We start from the raw sequence: 27,850 nt of genomic DNA on the forward strand, positions 1-27,850 counted from the left end.
TACTTCCTCCACCTCAAACTTTCTTTTCTCCTTAATGCTGTACAATCTTTCAAGAAGTGTTCTAGGACTTCCACTCTTCTTTCATCAGAAATGTTGCAGCTCATTTGCCTGTCTGTAAAAATTCTCCCCCTATTTAAAATAAGTGTATTTGTTCCTTTCATGAACATCAGCATGGATTGGAAGGTATTATCTTAAAATTTTTTTTCTTCGTTTATTCTTTTGTTCTGATTATAGATTGCCATCATACTTCTTTGTCACCAAGTCTATCCAAACTCCTTTGTCATATCTGTTCATTGATTTCTTTATTTCTTCCTAATTCTTTTCAATTGTTCATTACTTCTAATGCCTAATCTCTCTCCATATAAATTTTCATTAGTTTTATCCATATATCTTACTTGAAATTTTTCTACATATCTTCATAAACTTTTTTTTTTGTAAATAATTTCCCTCTTTCAATATATAGTTGGTATAATTTAGATTTTGTTTTATATCTCTTAACATTATTAAGGATGCTCCTGCCTCTCCCATCAGAGCAGCAACTGGTGTATAATTTGGGGCACCAAAAACTTTTCTCCAAACAGAGTTTTTCAGTTTCTGCAGTTGATCTATTTCCTTCGTATTCCACACTAGCACCGCTGAACCAAACAATACACAAGACAACACTACAAATTTCCAGAAGGTTTTCCCAATTAGTAATTTATTGCAAGCTCTAGCTGTTAATGAAGAAGTCATGTTTGCCTTTTTTTTTTTACACATATCAATCTTTTCTTTATGTTCTTTAAAACAATCAGTTTTATCAGTTATTATTATGCCCAAATGTCCAATATTTTCCACCACTTTAATACCTTTAATATTTCCAGGTTTATCCCCATCACTGTAGATTATGCAAGAGTTTTTTTATTCACTTATATCTAGCCCACATTCTCAGCCATTTCCACCACCACTTCCAACAGCTGTTCCATACCTCTCACTGCATTAAGTAGTCCATCTTCTTCAAAGAAAATTGCTGGTAAGTATTTATCATGTTTTTAAAGTCTCTCTTTTTTTTTCTGCAAATCTTCTTTATTATCAGGTTTAACACTATGACAAACAACTGTGGGGACCCAGTACACCCTTGCCGTATAACCCCAGTCACACCAATCTAGGACACTTCCTCATTACTAAAGTACATAGAGTGTTACTGTATGTAAAGCGTATGTACCTCATGTCATTATTCCTCGGCATATATAAGTGAAATGTTCAATAGTTTTCTATTTGCATGAAAACGTGTAATATGTGTAAGTATCAGTATTTAATGCTATATTAAGCACCGAAGCCAATGCTCACTTGTTAGTAGTGTGGGGTTAACCTGCTAGTCGCCTGCGGGCATCACTCACAGCCAAGTCGCGCTCAGACAAAGACGGGCAGGATGGTGACCAAGGTAAATACTTTAATTTTGTAGTAAAAACTGATTGTCATAGTGCCAAGTTAATTGCATGTATTGTTAATGAATATTGTAATGTGTTGAAAGTGTTTAATATCAGTGTATAATGTTATTTTGTAAGAAATTGAGACCGAGAACTTGTTCGCAGTTCTTACGGTCATGCCTACCTCATCAATAAACGTGTCAGGGAGAACTGCCTTTCCTCGACCCTACGATGATGGGTGTGATCAGTAAAACAGATCACCTGAGAGCCAATTGATGCCCAGCCGGTGCGGCTACATAGAGGTTTCACCTCCATTGTAAATTCTTACAATGCAATCGATCATCAATGGGTCACACTTGTATTTTCTCAATGCTTGTATTAGCTTGCCTCTCTTGATGGAAACAAATGCTTTCAGAAATTCTATAGTTGTTGAAACCAATTTTGTGTTACTTCTTTTTGCATCTTTAATACAATAAGAATATGTTATAAGAATATATACTTATATCTTTTCTTTAAACTCATGATGTGTTTATATCCCACATTTGTCAGGGCATTGGGTCTAAAATTTATCTTTGGCACCTTATTTTTTGGTACTTTACACTACACAAGTAACAAAAAATTACACAAGTAGTTTTTTTTTTCTTTTTTTGTTTTCCAATAGTCATGCTGCAGCCTTTTCTCTATAATTTTATTCATACTCTTAATTAATACTTCGATACAGATTTTGCTTCCTCCCATCCACCTCCACATTTCAGCTTTTAACCCATCTAGCCCACTGGGTTGGGCAATATGAATCATCCAGGGAGAATGACTGAGGTGAGGCTTACCACTAGAGCTCTTGCTCTGGTTCGTGCAGTCTACTAGCTTAGGGCGTCGCCTGAGTCACTAAGACAGTGGTTTTCAAACTTTTTAGTATAACGGCATACTAAGAAACAACTATTTTTGCGGCACATCTGCCCTTTTGCACACACACACACACACACACACACACACACACACACATATATATATATATATATATATATATATATATATATATATATATATATATATATATATATATATATATATATATATATATATATATATATATATATATATATATATATATATAATGTCACCCTTGATAAATATAAATTACAATTTACAATAGTTTCATTATATAATGCACACAAATAAAAATCCCACCCAGATATTTGCGGCACACCGAGGAGATAATAGCGGCACACCCTTTGAGAATCACTGCACTAAGGGAATAGCAGCCCACGACTTTACTGTGAGCACAGAGGGATGGCACCGTCCTGCAGACAATTGGCACGGCACACAAGACGGAGGGAGCTGTGGCCTGCTGCCCCCAAATCGTGACCCGCCGCGGAGGACTCAGCCAGTGGGAGAGAGGAACCACAACAATCCTCCGGCGGGGAGGAGGTACCACGAAAACGGGGCCAGCAGGAGGTTAAAGGAAGGGTGGCAGCTGTTCTAGCTACTGCCTCCCCCCAACCCCCTCAATGGATAAGCAGCAAATCCAACAGTGCAGCTTCACTACATCTAGAACTATGTGAACATATGTTGTGTCCTCACGTCTAGTGCAATGCAGCAGTGTGGCGGTGCAACTTTGGTACATCCAGAACTGTGAACATGTGTACTGTCCTCACATCAAGCATGACACAGTGGTACGGCAGTGCGGCATTGTCACATCTGCCGCAGTAGTGAGACACCTCTCATTTGTTTGTGTGTGTTTTTGTAACGATGCAGTGCTTTTGTCAGCCTTTCTCTCCCTTTCACATGATTAGTGTTGTGGTAAACAAATAATATTGTTTATCCACATAAATCTGTAAGTTCGGGTATGTGAGCTGTACACGGAAATAAATATACAGGTCGACCATTTCTGATCCAACAATCACTAATTCGGTTCAATAATTTCAGTTAGCATGACCAAATTTCCTGGGTCACCGCACCTACCTGCTGCCACTAGTTGCTGTATAAACATCTGGCATCACTTCCAAACACAGGGAAGTCATTCCAATTTGTTTTTCACCATTTATTATTAAACCTGCTCAGTTTCAGTTCCATCAATGGTTCTAGTGAGTAAAGGAAATGCTTCTTGTTGTGTAAAGCGCAAACACTACATTATCCATAGAAGAAAGGGTTAAACTTAAGCAAAAACTCGACTTTGGTGTATCTGCTAATACTGTGTATTCAAATTGCACTGCAATGGCTCTTTGACAGTACATGAAAAAAAAAATGGTTTCTTTATTAACAATATCAGCTGTACTGATACTATAGTATTGACCAGAAATGAAGCATCAGTATCGATATTGGTGGAAAAAAAAGTGGTATTGATACAGCCCCACTTATTAATCAACATGTACTGATTTACAGGGTATTTTAAAGGTAGGATCAAATGGTTAACTCTTGAGTTAAATGTAGTCTAACCTAACCTCTCTGTAATCCAGCAAAATCACTAATCCTGCATCCTACAGGTCCCAATGATGAAAGACTAGTGATGGTTGACCTGCCAAAGCATGTCTATATTTTACTCTTTTTACTATCTGTGTTGCCCATGGTGGGAAGATTTTACCCATATGCAACAGTCAAAACTCAAGGAAATAATGCATGAAAGTCAGGATGCTAAGAATTTAGGATTCAGTGCGAAACTCGAGGATTGCAAAACTCAGAAGGGTACTGTACACAAGCAAGATTATAGTTTCTCCTCTTTATATATAAGAGACACTATCCATAACCATGTCCTTTCTTGTTCACTTACTTCTTTTGAAACACCCACTCCCTGATTTTATCTTCCATGGAAGTGAGGAGGTGGGTCCCTTCTTCATACATGATCCTGGTTTGGATGCGCTTCTCTGTCTCTTCAAGTTCCTTTTGTCTTTCCTCTTGCACTGTGTACCTTGCTTCTTCCACTTTGCGTAATTTTTTCCCCCAACTGCGGTCTAGAGTGGGATCAGGCCTCTGAGAAGTATAAAGATGACATTAAACATACTTTCCTGACATTTTGACTATGGAGCAAGATTTCATCCAACTTCATTGTTTAAAATACCGTTGTTTGAGGCACAGAGAAATCCTGACATTAACATCGGGAATAATAGGTACACTCTGTCAGATGAAACACTGCAAAGAACATCTATGCAGGTGGAAAATTTCATGCCATAGGCATCCTATTTTCAAAACAGCCTCCAAACAAGCTCCACCCAGCAACAAAACCCACCAGCCCCATTTCATTAGAAATTCTAAAGTCATTCGCTACAAAATCTTTTCTATTGTTCAAACCCTTATGTATTGCAGTTATAAGCATGCATAATAGGCATGTTTGAACAGCATGATAATTTAAGAAGAACTGAAAAGAGTGCCAGTATATATATATATATATATATATATATATATATATATATATATATATATATATATATATATATATATATATATATATATATATATATTATGAAAGTACCCCTGTGGGATGGTGTGTATATGTGTATGTGCATGTATGTACATACTTGTATGTGTGGGCGCCCCTGTGTGTGCACCTGAGGTCCCTGTTACCGACAATTGGCGCGAGAGTCGGCGTGGGTCGCAGTGCTGGGACAACAGTCACCAGCCCTCAGGCAGTTCAGGATTTGGTCTCTGAAGATAATGTTGCCCTTGCTTCTGTCCATGCTTTTGTTCTGCACCTGTGAGAGCAATGTTACACCCTGTACCCATCTGGAAATGTGATAGCTATTCTGCTAGTGTGCTGTGGGTAGTGACTGTAACGTCATGGAAATAGGAACTGTGCCTTGACAGCTCCTGAGCCCTTATACTCGTACATAAAAATTTTTCACAGGGTAAAAGTATTTTACTGCTAAAAATTCCTTAAAAGTAATATATCATCACTTTTAAGACAAAAAAAAAAAAAAACTTTCAGCGGGTGCTCCTAAGCGCATAAAATTACTTTTAGGCAGCAGGATAACAGACCAACACCAATTTTTGGTAAAGGAGAGGCGTCCTATGAGAGTATAGTGATGCTCAGCTGATCAAGAGAGTTTTGCCTGTCCTTGGTAAGTGATAGAACTTGTGAGGAATGCACCAGCGAGTTGCATTGTAGGGAGTAAGATTAGCTAAATTCTATAACTTCAGTACAACGCAGCCAACTAGCAGCCAAAATTCTCCAGGCTCACGCACTACACGGCATCTTCAGACTCTCTCTCTCTCTCTCTCTCTCTCTGATGGATGTTAAGATGAAACAAACACATTATTTAAGCTGCAGGATTCCCCACTGTCACACATATAAGAATTACTGCATCCAGAGATTATGAGGCAGAATATGTAAATAAGGCATGAAATAAAGCTATGGAATGCAATTGTAGCTCATGACACAAAAAGTGGCAAGTATGTTTGTGTGTGTGTGTGATTCACCTACGGTTGTCTGCTGGTCACCCAGCCAGCCGTTCCCCTACGGAAAGAGCTCAGAGCTCATAGTGACTGATATTTGGGTAGGACTGAGACCAGTGACATACCATGTACCGTGACAGAGAGGTCACAACCCCTCGGGGTTACATCCCGTACCTACTTGCTGCTAGGTGAACAAGGATTACACATTAAGAGGCTTGCCCATTTGCCTCGCCATGCCCGGGATTCAAACCCGGGCCTTCTTAGTTGTGAGCCGAGCGTGCTAACCACTACACTGCGCGGTGTGTGTGTGTGTGTGTGTATTTATCTAGTTGTATAATACAGGGTTAGAACAGGGCTCATAGTGTCCTGTCTCCATATCTATATTTATCCAACATTTTCCTTAAATTTATGCAAGTTTGGTGCTTTAACAACCTCTTCATTTAGACCATTCCAGATATCCACAGTTCTATGTGGAAAACTATACTTTATGATGTCCCTCAAACACTGACTCTTCCTGATCTTCTGAGTGTCCTTTCGTCCGTCCAGTTTCATCTTCCAGCAACACCAGTGTATCATACATGATATGTTTAGCATAGCGCTTTCTTATGTTCTTTCATCTGTGCGCTTTTCGTACATATGCTGACTGATGACGTGGTGTCTGCCTTCCTGGGAGATGCAGCCAGTGTAAAAGGAATCAGTGGTACTCCAGCATTGATGTCACCACCACCACCTCCTCCCTGCCCAGAATTATTGTGTCATGGATACAGTGTTTGATGGGTGACACAGGAACTCGGATTGATGAGTGTGTGACAGTTCAACTGGGAGGTGGTGGTGGACAGTGCACTGCGGTGACTTGTACCTGGGACTGTCTGACAACCAATCAATTAAGTTGTTCGTATGTTTATACATATGTTAATTATTGGCTGTGAAATGATTAGGGTAGGTATTGGAATTTGTGAGGGAATCGCCAACCATCTTAACACCCCTGTGGTAAAGGAAGGAATGATTGTCCTTCCTCCACATTAAGGGCGGAGTGTCTCGCCCAAGGTTTCTCTTCCTCTTCTCGAATCCTCGAGCAGAAGGGATTCCGGCTGTTGACTCCTCATGATACAGCATCACCGCTTCGGAGCAATGCCTCGAGTGCCCTCGTCAGCACCCCCTCCCTTCTCGGTAGTTAGAATTCTGCAGGAGCTGACATCATGAGGCCAGCAGACACCATGCAGCAGACAGCTCTCACCACCTGCCATGACTACATCTCCATTCAGCTGTTCTTCTCTGCCACTCCGGAAGGCTTCAGTGAAGATTGTGGGCTGATCTCACTTATTCTCAGTACCTGGCACTCATCTGCCGTCGGCCCCAACTCATTCCTGGTTTAAACCCTGCCAGTTGAAGCGAGATTCCTACGGCTGCCAGGATGCCAGCCTCCAAGGACTTCCCCAGGACTCTTGGTGATGTTGCCAGATATCTCGGTTATTGTTGGGTTGTGTGTTTGTGTTTTTGTTAATTATAATTGTGGAGTTCCGTTCTCCCTCATTTTCTTTACATCCCAATCTTGGAGTGTTGACAGGAAGAGTAGCCATCCCGACCCTAACATATTGGCGACCTCGCCAGGATTTGGCTACTGTTCATATCTTCGCAACTTCTGCAGATTGATCATGTGTAAGTCGCCAGTGCACGCCCTTGCTGCCAGAGGCCCGGGAGTAAGGTTCATGGTGAGTGTGGATGTTGATGTCTCACCAGCACTACCAAGTGCGTTCGGGTGTTTTCAGTGCCCTAGATTGTGAAGAGAGGTGTGGATTTGTTGTCCTCTCACCCGACTCTGTCAAGAGTTGTTGTAGTTGTGTTATTATCTTCTAGTGAGCTGCGGTTTCGTCCTCTCACTTACACTGTCACGTGTTTTTGACTTAATTGACATTGACAACGTTTGTTTGTGTCTGTTTGAGCTGGTCATTTTTTGTTGTTACCATCTTCTGCCATCCATTTAACATTGCTGATTTTGAGCAGCTCAAGTTCCAGGCAGAGTCCTTTGGTCTGGAAGGCACGGAGGTGAGCCAATGGATCAGGGAACAGCAGGCATTTCTGTGGGAGGAACGTCAGCGAGAGCGAGAAGAAAGACGAGCGGACAGAGAGAAGGAAGAAAGAGAAGTGGAGCGAGCAGAAAACAAGCGGAGAGAGAGGAGATTCGACTGGCAGAGATTCAAGCTTCTGCTACCAGTCCATCAGAGCCTTTAACATTCAGTGATCCTGTTACCAGGCCTACCTTACCTGGCTACAAGGATGAAGGAGATATTGCTGCCTACCTGGCTAGATTCGAACGGGTGACAGCCTTGTTAAAAAATTGACAGAGATAGCTATGCTGCTCGACTCAGTTGTCTTCTCATGGGTAAGGCCGCTGAACTGTATATCTTTCTCCCACCCTCCAACACCGATGACTATGATTTACTTAAGCAAGCTTTAATAACAAGATTTAGCAAGACTCTTGATGGATATTGCCACGAGTTTAAGTCTGCCAAGATCAGGGTAGGGCAAAATTATCAACAGTTCCTCACTCAATTAGGCAGATTACTAAATTCCTGGCTTGAATCGTTGAAGGTTAAAAGAGTACAATGATCTGAGGGATTTCTTTTTGCTGGATCAGTTTCTGTCCTCGCTAACTCCCGAGCTTCATCTCTTTCTTAAGGAGCAAAGAGTTGGAGGATGTGGCCAGCCTTGCTGATTGTTGGGCGTCTGCCCATAATATCTATCAAAGGGATTCTACATCTCTATGACTTAAGAAGTTACCACCCAGAGCTATGCCCCCTTCCAAGCAAATCGTTTCTCCCCCTGCGAAGCCCACTACATTGTGAGGTGTCACAACTGTGAAGAGGAGGGCCACATTCGACCACGTTGCCCCAAAAATCCATGAGCTTTCAAGGATCTCCTAACTACCTCTACTCCCCAATACAAGGTTGGGTTTTTGTATAGAAGATCGAAGTGTTCCTGGTTTCACCGTGGCTGGTACCATTAATGGATCCTGGGCTTCGACCATCATTAGAGACAATGGTTGTTCTGGTGCTGTAGACTCAGAAGAGGTACTGCCCGACATAGACCCATCTCTTTTTCCTAAGGTCAAAGTGTCAGACTACCTAGGACACATCGCTGAATTTTCAGTCGTTCGTTGCTACCTACGGTGTCCTTTCTACACAGATTGGATCAACGCCATGAGGGAACTAATCAAATTCGCAACTGCTCTCGTTTGAAACATCCCCGGCGTTAACGATCCTTGCCAACCTAATGAGGAACTGCCCTCTGATGCCCGTGGGCAAGCTGAGCAAGATCCTACCGACACTCCTGCTGCCATTACCAACAGGGATGATATCAAGAACCGGCCTTCTATATCTCCTGGAGCTTCTGCTGCTGACGTAATCTCCACTACCACACAGGTATGTGCCGTTGTAATGAAAGAAAAAAGAAAAACCCGCTACACCATGCAAACCAGAGCAGGGAAGTTGAAGAGGGTTCATCCCTTAATTCTTCCTAAACTTCAGCCGCTGGACATAACTTCCCAAGAATTGGGCCGACTTCAAGAGGCTTGCCCATCCCTAGCTGACTTACGAACTAAAGCTTCTTCAGGTGAGGTTGATGAAGCATGCAATGGTTCCACCTTCCAGTTCATCTTAAGAAACAATCTCTTATACCGTAAGTGCATCACCTCTGATTGTTCTAGGAAAATTGGCAGCCTGTCTCTCATCATTCCAAAGGAATGTTGGCCTCTTGTATTACGTATTGCTCATGAAGGACCCTTGGCTGGTCATTTTTCTCACAGGAAGACCCAGATGAAGGTTACCCAAGACTACTACTGGCCAGGAATTGGAGCCGATTTGAAGGACTATTGCAGATCCTGTGACAAGTGCCAGCGCATGTCTCCTAAGGGACGAGTATGACCAGTGCCCCTTCAGACATTGCCAGTGGTGACTGAACCCTTCTCCACTGTTGCTATAGATTTAGTGTACCCCTTGACTCTTGCCTCTTCAGACGGACATCGCTACATCTTAACCCTTATAGATTTTTCCATTGGGTTTCCAGAAGCCATGCCACTCAAGGATATTAACACCATCTCTGTCTCTGAGGCTCTACTTACCATCTTCGCCTGAGTAAGAATTTATGTGGAGATCTTGTCAGACCGTGGAACCCAGTTCACCTCCCAGTTGATGTCTGAACTACATAGGTTGCTTGGAGTGAAACCTAATTTTATGACACCATACCATCCCAGTGGAAATGGATGTGTTGAAAGACTCCACAAGACTCCACTCCGAAATACCCTGAAAACGGTATTTCGGAAATTGTGTTCAGACAAGTCCTGAGAATGGTACCGTTACCTAGTGCCCACTCTTTTTGCCCTCTTGGAAGTCCCTAATGACAGAACCGGATTTTCTTCCTTTGAACTCTTATATGGTCGGGGCATATGAGGACTGCTGTTGGTACTACGAGATTTATGGGAGGACAAGAGGATCGCTGAGGACAAGCACACTACCTTCCAGTATGTCATTGAACTTCATCAGAAATTGAAGAAGTGCACATAGTTAGCAGCCCGACATGCTGATGTGAGTACCACCCATTACAAGTCATACTTTGATTTGAAGTCACAGGATCGCCAATTCCAGCCTGGCGATGTGGTGTTAGTCCTGCTTCCCAGCTCCTCTAATAAACACCTAGTTGCTTGGGTCGGTCCCTACAAGGTTCTTGAGACACGAGGCAAGGTAGATTATCTAGTCAAAGAGCCTAAGAGACCAAAACTTTACCATGCAAATATTTTGAAGAAATACCACCGGAGGGCCCAAGTTACCCAAGTCCAGGCCCTGGATGAATTAACACCTAGGAACACCCAGGACAAGGGGAAGAACATGTGTTAAGAACATTGATGATTTGCGTGTTTTCCTTTCCCTGACCAGGAGCCTAGCAACCAATCCCAACCAACTATTAATCCTACTCTTACATGGCAACTGAGGGCCAACCTTGAGGACTTGCAGCTAGCTTTCTCCGAAAAATCTGGCTACACCTCCACAATGGAGCATGACATAGTGTATGATGATGGAGGATACAGGAAAACATTTACCTGGTCCCCATCCATTTGCAGCCCTACTTCCAAGAGGAGGTCAATCAACTATTCCATCAAGGTATGATTCAACTGTCGACTTCTCACTGTTCTCCAGTTGTTATGGTTTGTAAATCACATGGTTCATACAGGATGGCAATAGACTTCAGACTGCTCAATTCAGTTACTTTTTCACACTGAACCGTCTTGCAGAGTTGAGACAGAGCTACATAAGCTTGCTGGAGCTAGTTGTTATGGTTTGTAAGATAGTTCATACAGGATGGCAATAGACTTCAGACTGCTTAATTCAGTTAGTTTTTCATGCTAAACTGTCTTGCAGGGTTGAGACAGAGCTACATAAGCTTGCTAGAGCTAAGTTCTTCTCGAAGTTAGACTTATGCAAGGCATACTATCAGGTTCCTCTTTCACCTAGGGCCCGTCCTTTAACGCCTTTCCCTCATGATGGAGTTCACATGTATGCCTTTTGGTCTCATCACTGCTTGTGCCACTTTCATCTGGTTAATGAGAATAGTTCTTGCTGGTCTACCTAATGCGTCTTTCTACTTTGATAACATATTCGTGTACTCATCAGATTGGCCCACTCACATTCCTGCCCTAAGATCTGTTTTAGAGAGTCTCCAAAGTCATGGACTTGGTCTAGCTCTCGAAGTGTGATTTTGGAATGGAATCCATTGATTATCTGGGGTTTGTCATGACACCCGACTACCTTCAGCCCCAAACTGACAAGATCTCGGTCATAACATCAATGACTCCCCCTTCCACTAAGAAGTTGCTTCGGAGTTTTCTGGGAGTGATATCTTTTTACAAGAGCTTTATCCCTCAGGCTTCCAAGCTAACTGGATCCCTCTCTGATCTTCTGAAGAAGCTGGTACAAGAACCTCTCTGTTGGTCTGTTGATCTTCACGTTTCAAACAACTAAAGCAGACATTGTCATCCTCACCTGCCCTCTGTCTGCCAGACCTGAACCGGACCTTTGTTCTGTGGACTAATGCTTCCCACCACGGGATTGGTGCTGTGCTTCTACAGTACCATGAAGATCTTCCACACCCTACGGTCTATGCCAGCCACAGTGCCGCAAGCTATTGGAGAGGGAACAGCGATATTCTACTATCGAGAAGGAATGCCTGGCCATAACCATGAAGATCTTCCACACCCTACGGCCTATGCCAGCCACAGTGTCGCAAGCTATTGGAGAGGGAACGGCGATATTCTACTATCGAGAAGGAATGCCTGGCCATAATCTTTGGCATTAATAGGTTTGACTTCTACCTCCGAAGTAAGGAGTTTGTCCTTGAGATTGACCATAAACCCTTGATCTACTTGGAAAAGTTCAAAGGCAGAAATTATCTAGTTTTAAGATGGGCATTGGGCCTTCAGCCTTATAGATTCATAGTCATGCATGTGGCCAGCTCTGACAATATTGGGGCTGACCTCCTTAGCCGTCTCCCTTCTATGTAAATTCTGGTTACCCGGAGAGACCATTTCTCGGACCTCTAATCCGAATCAATTTTCATTGAGCCAGATGTCCCATATGTATATATGTACTTATTGTGTGTGTGTGTGTGTGTGTGTGTGTGTGTGTGTGTGTGTGTGTGTGTGTGTGTCTGTGTGTATATGTAATGTATTTTGGTGGTTATATTGCCCAGGTTATAGTGTATGGATTTGTTGGGTGGTGTCAGATCACCTGGGAGGTGGTGGTTGGTGTCTACCTGCTGGCAGATGTCGGACGACTAGTTGAGTTGTGCTGGTTCAGCTGGGAGGTGATGGTTCTGCCAGATGGAAGGTACCTGGTGGCTAACTGTCATGCAGTGACTAGGGCGAATGTGCCATGGGCCAATGAAGTGAGTTGTTTGTATGATTACTGTGTTTTGGGGATGATATTTGCGTTGCTGGTGCAGGTTGTCACTGGGCTGTGAAATTTATGATATCTAAGATTGTATTCGTGATGTTTGTGTTATTGTGGGTCCAAATTGTATGTTTACTATGATATATTAACTGATATATGTGGTTCTGTATGGCTTCACTGGGTTTCCCATACTGGTTGAAATAAATTATTTGACAACGCATGGTTTCTTCATATTCGTCCTACAACCAGGTCTTGCTTGTCTATCTTCTCATTACGATTACTATTTTATACATCATTATTAGATCTCCTCTTTCTCTTCTAACTGCAAAGTTGACGGTCCCATTTCCTTCAACCTCTCTTCGTGCGTTGTTAGGTCTTTCAGCTCCGGTACCACCCTTGTAGCTGCCCTCGGAATTCTTTCCAACTTCTTTGTCTTTCTTCATATGCGTAGACCACACTCTGCTGCATTTTCCAGTCTGGGACGTAACAGACTGGAACGTAGCATAATGGCTGTCAGTCTTATTAACTGTAATGAAATGCCACCCTATTAATTTGTTAACATCCTGTACGTCGATCCAAATATCTCATTTATATGGCGTTCTGGGGTCAGGGTATCTTAAAAACCACCCCCTAGATTTTTTTTCCGCCTTGCTCCGTATTATTGCTTCCTCCTTCATTTTATAGTCCCATGCAGGTCTTTTACTCTTTCCCAATTCCATCACAAGGCATTTCTTGGCACTGAATTCCAATTTCCACTTTTTGTTCCACCCATAAATCTTGTCAATATCTCTTTGAAACTCCATACGATCAACATGGGTCTTTATGAGTCTTAACAATTTTGCTGATGATGCAAAATTGTTAATACAACTGGTCAAACCCTAATGCATATCACTGATGAATATTTGGAACATAATGGGTGCTACCTGTTAACACTGACCCTTGTGATATTCCCCTTGTTTCTCCTATGTGTTCCATCTTCCACAATAGTCTTTTATGTGGAACTTTATCAAAAGCGTTTTTGATGTCCAAGTACACTGCATCTATCCACCCATCTGTTTTGTACTTCATTTATTACTCTTGTATAGAAACTTAGTAAATTTGTCACACATGACCTTACTTTTCTGAAACCAAATTGACTATTTGTTATAACTTCATTCTCTTCCAAACATTTCACCCACTTTTCCTTGATCACTATTCCATAGATCTTGCCCACAACACTAGTTAGCAACACCAGTCTATAATTTTGTGGCTCAGTTTTCTTTCCTCTTTTGTGTATTGGCACAATATTCGCTCTCTTCCACTCTCTTGGTACTCTTCCCTCTGTGTGTGTGTGTGTGTGTGTGCCCGTCAAACTAAACTTGTCACCACACAGTCCAAGTAACTGGAATTTAACTTATCTTTTTTGCATTCAACTTATTAACCTCACCCAGACATACCATTGTCCCTTGCTAAGAGTAAATACAATTTAACAAAACCTTCTGAATTCAACCCAACTTAATTAATCAAGTCATCTCTGAGCTGCTTGTAGGGTGTTAATGGAATTTAATAAAGCTAATTGCCTTCAGTCTCACTCAACCATCCCCACACCTGTTTGCAGGAATAAACAGAATTTTGAAAATCATTTTGCACAAAGAAGAAACTACTATGTCATCCAATTAGAGCTGCCACTATCTTTCCTTAGCTTGGCCAAGCTGCCCCCACCATTGTTGTGCTGACATCACCGGGGCTGTTTGTAGTCTGAGCTCGCCTCATGTACATGATTAAATTCATAAAATATCTCAATACTCCGGTTCCAAGCTGAAAGTAACTTAAGAAAACTTTTATAGTTTTCTGTGTACACTTTTAGCATTTACTTTTAGCTGGGAATAAATTTAAAAGTCTTTTAGGGGTTTTTATGCATATGGGCCCAGGAGAATAAACCATGTGAGTCCAGGGTTTGTCTACACAGACTATAAGTTCTATTATTAGCGATTATGGAGCAAGGGGAAACTGTGATACAGGGAGCAGGGGCCATATTAATAAAGACTCCTAGGAGCACTCCTAAAAGTGCTTTTATCCTCAACTTTGCTCCTAGAAGTTGCTTCTGAAAGCAACTTTTACTTTCAAAGTAAAAGTTACTCCTAGGAGTAGAAATGTCGCTAAAGTAGCGGCTTTTTTAAATGTAGCAACATTATTTTGAATCAAATATAACAAGACTTCACTCTTTTGATGGTAGTTTATTTTTGTGAATTGATCTTGAGTATTTCTAAGTAATCCTAGACTATTTCTGAGCAATATGTAATTTCCTGACATATTGATAATCTGGTGGATGTAAACAAAGCGCTGATCTCCCTGCCTAGCCAGCAGGCCGCTTGTCTTCTTAAGATGGATGCAGGGAACGGCAACCGGTTCAAGAGTGAAAGAAGTTAGTGCAACTATGAAACATTACCCCTAGTAAACCTCAGAGAGGAAAGAAAAAAATATAGCAAAGGATAAAAATTATTCGGGAATGACCTTCAAGCAAAAGAAGACTGTAATGGTAGACATTGTTGCTCATCTAAATTAAGTATGCATAGTAAATTTCTCTCTCTCTCTCTCTCTCTCTCTCTCTCTCTCTCTCTCTCTCTCTCTCTCTCTCTCTCTCTCTCTCTCTCACACACACACAATATATATATATATATATATATATATATATATATATATATATATATATATATATATATATATATATATATATATATATATATATATATATATATATATATATATATATATATATACCCTATTTGATGGCTTATAAGACGTCCCTTTTTCACCTCCCCCCAAAAAAAGTCTCAAAAAATGAGCCTGTGTCTTAAAAGGCCAAGGTTCAGCTTTGGGGCAGTGGCTAGTTTATGGCAAGAGTGGCTCTTAAATCAAACCCCAAACATCTTCGCACGCGTAAACAAAGTGAAGATTGCTTCAACACCACATACAACTCTTTTTTGCAAGGTAACAATGTATAACAGGTTGTATTTATCAGTAGTTCATATAAAATAACACCAGTCAAGAACAAATTAAGTGACAACGCTTACACTGTATGTACCAAAAAAAATCACAGTTGGTTACACATCAAACCTGGTGACGCGCAAGGTTCACTGCGTTCCTTAGTATTATTTTTTGAGGTAAGACACACATTCATACAAGTGAAATTGCGCCTATCTTTTAACATTCTTGTGTACATGTTCAAGAAAACTTGAAGCTAATGAGAAACTGTCGTTTTTTTTTTTTTTTTTTTTAGAAAAGTTTACTACCTACAAAACAAAAGATTTTATAAGTGAAGAAGGTGTCAAACAAACTTTATTAACCCTCTGGGCTCTGACAATGTCACTGCCTCACGTCTCACAGCAGGATTGGTTTAAGGACCAGTGTTGGTAGGTTTTAGCAAATATTGTTTATTTTTAAGTGTAAAATATTGGGATCTAATAAGGATATGAATATATATGAAAGGGCTTCAAATGTCAGGTGAAACCCTTCACTTCATATTCAGAGCTTAAACCCACTTATTTATCTTTATTTATTTAAATTTTTTTTTTCAATGCCTGCCCAAACTAAGGTGCATCTTACAACCCCATGTGCCTTATAAGCCGTCAAATTATATATATATATATATATATATATATATATATATATATATATATATATATATATATATATATATATATATATATATATATATATATAAACACACACGTACACAGACGTGCATACTTGTGCGTATGAATATTCCGCCTTTGTTGACAAAACAAACCACTCCTAACCCTGTAAAAGTCCCTCTGAGGTACTTTTGTCTTTTGTCTACTTTGAGAGCACTTCTAGGAGCAAACGCGCAACTTTGAGATTCCTTTTAGGGAAGTTAGGAGCAACTTTGAAAGTAATCTTCATTTTGAGAGTAACTTTTAGCTTTCAAAGTGTAATATGGGCCCAGGTCTAATAGCTCTCCAGGTCACAGATCATTCACACAGGCAAGAGTGAGGTTCCTTGCTCCGGTCCTCAGATTCCACCATGTTAAGGGAATGTTCTATCCCGTGTATCGCTTATTCAAACCTGTCTTACTTCATTACCTGTGCAAATGCAAGCTCTCTGCAGAGTATTTTAGCACAAATTGATTGTATGAGTCATGAACTCACACTGCATTATGGCACTGTACCAGAACAAAATAATGCGTTGGAAGTCGTGGCCCAAGACAGGAAGACCATTCAGACACCTTTACCTGCCCTGCCAGAATGCTGCACACCGCTGGAAGGTTTGACTGTTCCACACTCATTGTAAGCAAATGTTACCATTCACTTAATTTGAAACAATTCACACTGCACAGTTTTAATAATGGTTTTCACTCATGACTGACTTGTATGCAGATAATTTTTTATGTTTGAGATTTTATTTTAAAACAATACACGCACATTGGCTTATTTTCACCTAACATTTTTGCATTGCTGCCCATGAGCGGATGTCTTTTGCTTCGCCCCGCTGCCTACTTATAATTCTTGCAAGACCTTAGAAAGCTTGCGACCTGGGGTAGTTGTAAGGTTCCGGAGCTCCCAGGAGACCTGCGCGAAAGGTATGCAGCGGAAAATGACTGTTTCAGAGGCACTTGTGAAGAACTGAAGACACCTTTTCTAGGTGTATTTTTTTTTTATTAATCAATATTGTTTTAAAAAAGACTTATCTATATCTGGATTATAGAATGAGATAGGAACGATGATTATAGTAGTATTTAAATCAAACAACCCAAACTTTAGTACTCCTTTAAAAGTACATTATCTTTCACTCCCACATTGCCCACTAACTTTGTAAACATAACTCGGCTGACACAGGCATCCAGATTTCCACACCAGGGGAAACAAGACCAGCCATAGTAGCACAACGGAGATGGGCCCCAGACAAGAGGTCATCAGGCTTGCCAGCCTGACCCACGCGGTTACGCCCAACAAACATGGCCCCACCCGACCACCAAAACCGTGCTAACGCTCCCGAGTCATCCTGACTCCAAAACGACCAAGCACCAGGCTGCTACATGCTACTAGCACCCATATCTCCCTATTTTTCATTATTTCAATCAGACTTGTGTTAGCCTTCGGTAGCCTTGTCTCAAGCGTATAGCTTGTTTCCTTGAATCTTTTCCCAATAGACAATAAAGAAAAATGTGGCAACTAGCAAAGCTGTGAAGTTTCTCCACTCTGGTTAGTTCTTGACGCTTCTTCTTGCCGCATGTTCATCTTAGTTGCGACAACTGTGCAGATGCGACAGTTGTGACTGACTGCTACTTGTATTCCGCCATGTTCGCCAGGTGCGACATGTGCGACAGAAGCGACAGTTGTGACAGTAGCGACAGAAGCAACAGAAGCGACAGTTGCGACAGAAGCGACAGTTGTGCCAGAAGAGACAGAAGCGACAGTTACGCTAGAAGCGATTGAAGCGACAGAAGCGACAATTGCGACAGAAGCGACAGTTGTGACAGAAGCGACAGTCGTGACAGAAGCGACAAAAGCGACAGTTGCGCCAGAAGCGACAGTTGCGCCAGAAGCGACAGTTGCGCCGGAAGCGACAGAAGCAACAGAAGCGACTGAAGCAACAGAAGCGACAGTTACGACAGAAGCGACAGTTGCGCCAGAAGCGACAGAAGCGACAGTTACGCTAGAAGTGACTGAAGCAACAGTTGCGACAGAAGCGACAGTTGCGACAGAAGCGACAGTTGTGACGGAAGCAACAGTTGCGACAGAAGCGACAGAAGCGACAGTTGCGACAGAAGCGACAGAAACGACAGTTGCGACAGAAGCGACAGTTGCGACAGAAGCGACAGTTGCGACAGAAGCAACAGTTGTGACGGAAGCAACAGTTGCGACAGAAGCGACAGAAGCGACAGTTGCGACAGAAGCGACAGAAACGACAGTTGCGACAGAAGCGACAGTTGCGACAGAAGTGACAGTTGCGACAGAAGCGACAGTTGCGACGGAAGCGACAGAAGCGACAGTTGCGACAGAAGCGACAGTTGCGACAGAAGCGACAGTTGCGACAGAAGCAACAGAAGCGACAGTTGCGACAGAAGCGACAATTGCGACAGAAACGACAGTTGCGACAGAAGCGACAGAAGCGACAGTTGCGACAGAAGCGACAGTTGCGACAGAAGCGACAATTGCGACAGAAGTGACGGTTGCGACAGATGCGACAGAAGCGATAGTTGCGACAGAAGCGACAGTTGCGACAGTTGCGACAGATGTGACAGAAGCGATAGTTGCGACAGAAGCGACAGTTGCGACATGAAGCGACAGTCTCTATCTTCCGTCTCCCTTGCGAACATGCAGCAGTTGCGGCATTTTTTCAAAAGTTGACTTTACAATTGCACTTGACATTTTTACACTTCTGCCCAATGCAGACTACTCATTGCCTCCCCCTACTTTTAGGCTCGCCATGGAGGATTGTCCAGACTGCAAAAACGTGCCTTACCAACATCATTGCGTAAAGCATGCCCCCTGTGTCACTGTCCCGCACAAAGGTGTTCCGGGAGGTGTCAAATGGAACCCTGCCGCCTGCCCGCACTGCTCTTCCTGGGCAGACATCTTTCGCAAGGACAACTCCAAAGGAGAGGAACTGTGTGCTGTCCTAAAACTGGTACGAAGACACCGCATAAAATCACATATCCAGGAGGACGCTGTGCTAAACCTCTTCCAGACTCAACCTCTGCGGGACGAGTTTGGCACACTCCTCCCTCGACTCCAGTCACGAACCCGGAGCGTTTCCCGAACTCCCTCACGGGGGCGCAGACGAACACGTTCCCCTCCCCCAAAACCACAGAACTCCAAAACTGACGTCTCAGCTATCTTCTCCTCCTCTGATGAAGCTGAGCTGCGGTCCTCTAAGAAGAGTAAGAAACGCTCTAGGACGAGTTCTTCCTCCTCCTCTGGCGAGGCTGAGTTACAGTCCTCCAAGAAGGGTAAGAAATAAAAGAGGACGAACTCCACTTCCTCCTCCTCTACTTCTTCTCACATCTCCTCGCCCCGGCAAACCAAGTCTTCCAGACACAAGCACTCGGAGAAGCGCAGAAGGTCCTCTTCACCCCCGGAAAGGAAATCTTGGAAATAACGACACCGGCGCTCACCACCCTACCCTCCTCCAGGGCACAGAGCCCCGCTTTATTTTCCTGAAGTTGGTGGACCTTCCGACCACTACGACCCTCATACTCCCTACTTTTACCACGCCCCTGACAGACGTGTTTACCATCAAGCTTACCCTCCCATTTCCCAAGGGGATTTCTTTCATGATCCCCACTATGATTACTCCCGTTATGAGGACGACGTCCCAGAAGCAGAATTCTCTGAAGCGGAGGAAAACCCCGTGGTAGAAGCGGTAGACATTTCAGAGGACGGTCATTTCTCTCCCGATTACACACTGGACCGATCCACTTCTGTCACTCCCGTCCTTCCTCCTGAGGGTACGGTTGCAGCCCAAGCGAAAACAGCCGCCACGGAGGAATTCAACAGCCCCGCCTCCTCTCCGGAGGATCAACTTACCAAGGTTTTCTATCCCCCTGATGGAGCCTCTGCCATTTTTGAGGGTGCGACTAACCAAGTCATCTTTCACTACAAGTACAAATCCTATGGCAAGTTTGAGATCATCGAGAGTGATCCCCTCAGCTTCAGAGTAGTTTACAAAAACCTCCTACAGTACGCAGCTCCATTCCTAGCGGACTGCTACGATAATCCGTCCTCCTGTCCAGCCTCATCCCAATCCTCGGGAGACCTCCAGGCCAGCCTTGCCATGTTCAACACTTCCCTAATGGACAAGCTTGGATTTTCAGCGACCATGAACCCGCCCACCATCCACCTCCATAAGCAGTCCTCCCTCCACGGGGACCTCCTCAAGGCTCTTAACAAACACCACCTAGCATGAGCGGCCCAAAAAGACCTTCTCAAACTTGTCAAAGGTGTTCCCTCCGCGGACATCCTGAAGCGTCTCGCAACTTCCAAAGACCGGCCACTCACACCCAAGGTGCAACGGTTCCTCACCGTCACTGCAGCGGACGCTGCTGACTCCGTTGTTACCTTTCTAAACCTTCCCACAGTGGCAAGCTTCAATCACATTACGGATCTTCCAATGGCTTACGCTTATCTCACGCTCCCCCAGCACCATATGCTCGCTCTCTTTCATTCTCTGAAGAAGGAACTTTTGTTCCTGATTGGCACTTACAGTTTCATTGCCGCGTCTCATGAATCACTCAAATCTGAAAGGAACGCCATACATACCAAGCTTCTTTCCCACTCCGACTGGCTGACCCACAACCTCCGGTGGTCAGCATATGGCTACAAGTCGTTTGCTAAGATGGCCATTCCCGTCGCAGAGAAACTCAGAGCCATCACCCTTCTGCTCCGCATGGACTTGCTTTCTTACCAGCGTGCACCCCATCTCAGCGACCTTCTTGTCTACAACGATGATATTGTTGGGCCAGCGATCCTCCCTCTTGCAGGCAAAGGCTCCTTTGATGCTGCTATCCGGGACCACGTTCTGAAGGTGGTTCCCTCCTCTAAAACTTCCTCTGCGGCCTCCGGCTCTGTGTACCGGAAAGATCGAACGCCTTCAGCCTCTCATTCAGCTGACAAGTCCCAACAAACCCAGGGGTCCTTTCGCCCCCCATACCCTCGTGGACCCTACCATCCTCAGCTACAGCCATGCTCCCAAACGGGCTCCTCCACGCGGTTTCACAACCCCACCAGACAATGGCAAGGCTTCAGAGGTACGGGAACACGAGGCTCCAGAGGGTCCCAACAGCACACCTCTCGAGGAGCTTCTAAACAACACTCTGTGGGACCGTATCAGCCCCAACCGAACCATGGCAGACCTAATGCGGACCGCAGAACCAAGACCAACCCCAAGCTTCCGCACCACAGCAGAGCCAGTAAGTGACGCTCCCGGCGGTCGCCTCACGATCTTTGTGGATCAATGGCGGTCGGCTCCCAGAAGCATCTTCAACATCATCAAAAAGGGTTTCCATTGGACCTGGCAGTCGCAAGCTCCACAGCTTTGCACCCCCACCCACCTCAATTCCACTCCAAATCCCGACCTGTCTCTTGCGATCACGGATCTCCTCTCAAAACAGGCAATATACCAAGTCTCTCCACAACCTTGCTTCCTATCACGCGTCTTCTTGGTTCCCAAGCGGACCAGGGGTCTCCGTTTCATCATAAATCTCACGCAGCTCAACAAGCACATACACTGCCCCCGCTTCCATATGTCGAACCACTCCGTTCTGGCAGACATGCTATCACCTCCCGCTTGGATGACGTCAATCGACCTATCCGACGCCTACTTCCACATTCCTATCAAAGCCACATTGCACAAATACCTAGCCTTCACACATGACGGCAAGCTCTTCTTCTTCCGCGCCCTACCTTTCAGGCTCAACGTGGCTCCGTACATCTTCACTCGCATTCTGCGTTACCCACTCTCTCTTCTACATCAACAAGGCATTCCCGTCCTTGCTTACATAGATGACTGGATAATGTGGGGAAAATCTCCAGATCTTGCGTCTCATGCCTACATGACTACCGCTTCCGTGTTATCTCGCCTTGGCTTCCTTATCAACCACAAGAAATCACAACCAGTCCCAACACAGGACGCAAAATTGGCTTGGTGTCCGATGGATCACCGGCCAGGGCCTTTGGGGTATACCCATCTCAAAGCAAGAAGAACTTCGGGACCTCCTCCACAGGTTTTCCGTGGCTCCTACCACATCGCGGAGAGAAGGGGAACGTCTCCTAGGAGCACTCAACTTTGTGACACAAATTCTGCCTCGCTCCCGTCACCTCCTACAACCTCTACTCAAACCTCAACTCCTAAGCACTCCCGCCAACAGGGACAGGAAGGTTCCCATCCCTACACGTCTCCGCCGGGCCCTACTACCCTGGCTCACGCAACCTCTCCTTCAAAATACGAAGCCCTTTCATTCCGCTCAAGATCCTGTCCTCCTATGGACGGACACCTCCCTCTCAGGATGGGGAGGTCAAACACACTCGGCCGCCGTCTCCGGGTCTTGGACTTTCCTCGAGGAACACTTACACATCAATCTCCTCGAAGTCAGAACGGTGCACCACTGTCTCCTTCACCTCGACCTATCCCATCAATGGATACATCTCTTTATAGACAACGCACCAGCCCAATGTGCAATCAACAAGTTATCCTGCAAATCACTCAACCTCCTCAAGGAGGTGACCCACTTGGTCCACCTTCTCCAGCTTCACTCTCTGAAGATCAAGGCCTTCCGTATTTCCACCCTCCTCAATGCCAAGGCCGACGCCCTCAGCCGTACTTCCCATCCACTCCTCGAATGGGAACTTCCACAGAAGATCTTCCATCAGCTCCAACTTCTCAGAGGTCCCCTCGAGATCGACCTCATGGCCACAAGCAAGAACTCGAAGCTACCTCTTTTCATATCCCCCACCCTCACCCCCGAGCGTGGGGCCACAATGCTCTAGCCTGGGACTGGAACCAGTGGTCCCAGATCTACATATTCCCCCCGAAGTGGCTCATTCCTCTAGTCGTGTCCAAACTTCAAACCTACAGACACCACGGCCTGATAGTTCTACCGTGGTACCCAGCGGAACCCTGGTTCCCATACGTCCTCAACAGGTCCCTCGACCTCTGGACTCTGAACCTGTTGGACCCAACGAAAAATGGACTTCGCGCCTCCAAGAACTGGACCGCATTCCATTTTTGAAGGAAGTTTTTTCAGCTAAATGGGGCGCCACAGTCGCCTCCCGCCTGATCACAGCCCATAGCACCTCAACCGCTCGGCAGGCGCAGTCAGTCTGGAATGCTTTCAAACGCTGGCTTCCCCCGACGCTGACCAGCATTTCTATCCAAACTCTCATGGAGTTTCTCATACACTGTGAGGACGTCCGCCGCTTAAACCCTCGGACCATCCTCAACTACCGGTCCCATCTAACTCTCCCTATGCTTCATGCCTTCGACATCAACCTTTCTACAGATACCTTCTCGCTACTGGCACGCAGCCAGTTCCTACGCAACCCTCCACTTAAGCAAAAAATTCCACAATGGTCCATAGACCGGATCCTCGACATCTTCTCCTCCCCGGACTTTCAAATAGAGTTGGCCTCTCCAGTAAACCTCTTCCTCAAGACGCTCTTCCTTACCGCTCTTGCTTCCGGCAACAGAGCCAGCGAGCTTTCTGCCTCAGTCAGGACGGGCCTTTCCCTCACCGACACCAAAGCAGTGCTCCCAACATACTCCAGTTTTCTTTTCAAAAATCAAAACCCTCAAAATCCCACACCACCGGATATCACCTTTCTGGCAATAGGCAACGCACATTCCTTGTGCCCAGTCACAGCTCTCAGAAAGTACCTAGCAGCCACTCAAACGCTTCCTCATGAGGATTTCGTCTTCATTCATCCCAAGTCCTCTAAACCTCTCAAAGCCGGCTGCTTATCCTACTGGCTGGCGTAAGCCATTAAGATCGGAGACCCCCAAGCCATACGTCCTGCTGGCCACAATATCTGGAAAGTCAGTCACTCCATTGCCACCTTCAGGAACTCAACTCCGCGTTCCATTCTGGAGAATGGTTTCTGGCACAACGCATCTGGTTTTGTCCAGAAGTACCTCATCTCCTGCCGACCAACAACCACGAGTTTCGTCGCTGGACGAAGCACCACCTCCTCTTGAAACAAAAAAGGGGGGGGAGAAGAGGTATGGACCAAAGGTCCCCACAGCATTCTACCTCATGTACAGTTACCAGCCTAGGGTTTCCCCAAAATATTTTCTTTTACCTACGCTGTATAAAGGTTACATGTTCTTATTGCACCTAATTATTTGTAAAGGTTTGGTCAGAATTCGACCTCAAGTTTTCCTGTGTTTCTCATTAAACATATAACCTCATAACAATGTATTTATCTAGCCATGTGTTCTCCTGGTTTTACCTTTCACCTTTTCCCTCACTGACTGCTCCACCTCCCAATGTTCTTCTACCTTGAACGAAGGCAGGGTCTGAAATCACAAGGCTACCGAAGGCTAACACAAGTCTGATTGAAATAATGAAAAATAATACTACTGACCTTCTCGGAAGTAGCAATATTTTTACATTATGTAATGAGGACTTGCGTTAGCCGAGGACCACCTCCTCCCATTACCGCAGTCAAACCTTCGTCCGTCATCACTTCCCTTGATCCGATATGAGGTTCCTCTGGGCGGGGGGAGGGGGGCCGGCTTATATAGCGACTGGGAGCTGGGGTGATGACGTCACAGCTTTACTAGTTGCCACATTTTTCTTTATCGCCTATTGGGAAAAGATTCAAGGAAACAAGCTATACGCTTGAGACAAGGCTACCGAAGGCTAACACAAGTCCTCATTACATAATGTAAAAATATTGCTACTTCCGAGAAGGTCAGTAGCGTTAATTGCAATGGCACATCAAAATGGAGCTCTGAACCTTTGTCCTCGTCTGTCTTTACCAGCTATTCACAATAGGGTTACTCTCAACAAACTCTCCACAATCTTCAGCTTCCTCGCCTTGACGAGTAGTGTGGCAACACATACATGAGGGACAGAACTCTCCTTAACTGCAGTGACAGATGTTGCAGCCGTTGCCAGCACTGGTGGCTCACGACATGAGCAAACACCCATCATGTCTGATCCCAGCAGGGGAGCAGTCTGCTCCCTGAATCCAGTGCACCCCGCAAGGGAGGAAACTACCACCTTCCCAGCAGATTCAGGAGCCTCCCTGCCCTCAACAAAGACCCCTAACACACGACACAACTGATTGGGACATAGACTGAGCACCTGCGTCACCTCCGAGAGGCTCTGCAGGGTGAGGCAAGCCATCAAACAAACAATCCAAACTCATCACTCCAGCCTCATCCCTGGCAACACTCTCACCAAAGTCAGGTGCTTCTTGCGGTAGCTCTGCGATTGTGCAGTCAGCCCCATCACATTGACTCAAAGACAAGTCTGACTTTAACTCATCAAAACCCTGACCAGCAGTGGGACAGGCCTCTGGGCACTCTGCCCCTACTGCGGCTTCAATACAAACACTGCTTCTGTGGTGGCCCTGCCCTATTGCAGTCGACCACCGGAGTCACAGATCCTACGGGCACCCGACGCCAGGGTGCTCACCTCGCCTTAGAGTGAGTAACACAACAAACAGAGTCAACAACATCAGCAACCTCCACATCCAGGTCGACGTTCGCGGATGGGGACTGCACCCAGACTCTCACCTACCAGGTCATTCCTCAGAAAGAAATCAACCCCCGACACTGGCAGGTCCTTCGCTATTGCCAGCCGCCCCTCTGCGGGCATTAGCAGGTATGAAAGAAATCAACCCCCGACACTGGCAGGTCTTTCACTAGTGCCACCCGCCCCTCTGCGGGCATTAGCAGGTATGACAGCCTAATCTCTACCGTATCAAAGCTCTCCGCGGCGCCATTTCCCTGGTACCACAGGCTGATCGGAGGCAAATCGCCTCCTAGTCACATTCCTGCACAGCAACTGCTGTGTGGCTGTCTCTCTCAAAACCGCAACAGGGTATGTAACCCCACTAATCTCAATAGTGCCCTGACACAAGAAAGGGCGGCACCAGTCCAACTCAGACCTCACACAGAGGACGATGGGGTAGCAATAGACGAAGGGATGGCCACAACGGCCTTTCCACCCTCACGACCAAACACAGCCCGGATCTCATCACCCTCCTGGTCCCGACCCTGGCACACGATCAAAGCTACTGGTTTCTGGGATGTCTTGGAAGCAGTGGCTGTCAATAATTTGGGACAATTAAATTTGAAGTGTCCTGTATTTCTACAATAATAACACATGGGCTGCACGCTTCACCTGGGAGTGCTGTGTTGCACGCCCCTCGTCCATCTCCATCGAGGGCTGGGTGGAGACTTATTTCCTACAGGTCTAATAAGTTCTTGCTTTTCTCTTTCTGCCTCAAGGATCTTAATTTCTTTTTAATATATCCTCGCCTTCTCCTTCTCCTTTTCTGCTTCAAGAAGCCTCAGCTCCCTCTCTTTCTCAGCTTCAAGCCTCCTTGCCTCCTGCTTGGCCTCTAGCCTCCTGGCTTCTCTAGCCTCCTCAGTCTTGTCTCCTCTCATCGGCTTATACTTCAAGCTGGAGCCTTCTCATTTCTCTCTCCTCAGCCTGATGTTCCGTTCTCTTGAATTATCTTTCTCTCTCAGCTTCAAGCTCAAGCCTCTTCATTCCCAGTTTAAACCTCATCTCCTCAGACATGCTTTCTGCCTGGGAGAAACCACCACGGCTAACATGTCCGTGAGCACTATGTATGGGACTATGTGTCCTCACGCTGAACCGGGTTAAATCTACAATGCCGCTTCCAGCATAGGCAGGGGACTCAGGTTGCGAGTCACCCCTGCTACCAGCCTTGCCCTCCATGGCTTAAACTGAATGTGGGCACACAAAAGACAACTAAACAAATAAACAACTGTCTTCCCCACATGGCGACAAAGCTTTCAGATATACTGGCGAGGTTGCCAATTTCTGTTACTACCACAATTTCCATCCTCTTCGCACAGCTGCCGCAACTGAACTATAGTCCGTTCACTTAAGGCACCTAGGCGGGTTTGTAGGCTCACAGCTGATTGGCTGCACCATTCTCCCGCTAGCACTCATGTCAAGCCACATTTTGCACACTCGAGTGAGAAATGTTTATATATTGTATAGTATAACTCACTTTATATATGGGCTAGCCAGTTTTGATTGACCCCATCAGACTCAGCAGTGACTGTAGAATCAAGTTGTATAGTAAAATCTTTACAAAATAAAAAGGAAAATGGTATTAGGATGAGTTGAACTGTAAAGATGTAAAAAAAAAAAGTTTAAAATGTGTTTTACTTATGCTCGCTATTTTGAACAATTATTCATTGAACGATAAAATATATCATTATATAACAGAAAAAACTCTCTTGAACACGATAATGTGATCAGAATGCAGATAAAACTCCACATATTGAAAACACAGTCATTTATAGCAACATGTCACTCGCCGCAACCATGACGGCCGCGCGACACTTGGCATGGCGTGTGAAGGCAAAGTGAAGTTAGTCACCAAACAACTGGGACGATACTCATAAAGTCAT

The 27,850-nt window shown here is 44.7% G+C and overlaps 1 protein-coding gene and 1 long non-coding RNA gene across 5 annotated transcripts in view; one reads left to right on the forward strand and one right to left on the reverse strand.

Annotated features, from left to right (window-relative positions):
• Nucleotides 1-2,975, forward strand: part of LOC135104962 (uncharacterized) — a 6,351-nt gene extending 3,376 nt beyond the window's left edge. Inside the window, exons 2-3 of the long non-coding RNA XR_010270623.1 lie at nucleotides 954-1,009; nucleotides 2,599-2,975. This is a non-coding gene — a long non-coding RNA (uncharacterized LOC135104962). The remainder of the gene's footprint in view (nucleotides 1-953; nucleotides 1,010-2,598) is intronic.
• Nucleotides 1-27,850, reverse strand: part of LOC135104959 (IQ and AAA domain-containing protein 1-like) — a 528,680-nt gene that overhangs the window by 261,884 nt on the left and 238,946 nt on the right. For all 4 annotated transcript variants that reach the window (XM_064012787.1, XM_064012788.1, XM_064012790.1 and 1 more), the window contains one exon: nucleotides 4,174-4,373. In XM_064012787.1, coding sequence (XP_063868857.1) covers nucleotides 4,174-4,373 — 200 coding nt within the window. The remainder of the gene's footprint in view (nucleotides 1-4,173; nucleotides 4,374-27,850) is intronic.

This window comes from Scylla paramamosain, chromosome 11 (assembly GCF_035594125.1).
Source record: "Scylla paramamosain isolate STU-SP2022 chromosome 11, ASM3559412v1, whole genome shotgun sequence".
Lineage (NCBI taxonomy): Eukaryota > Metazoa > Arthropoda > Malacostraca > Decapoda > Portunidae > Scylla > Scylla paramamosain.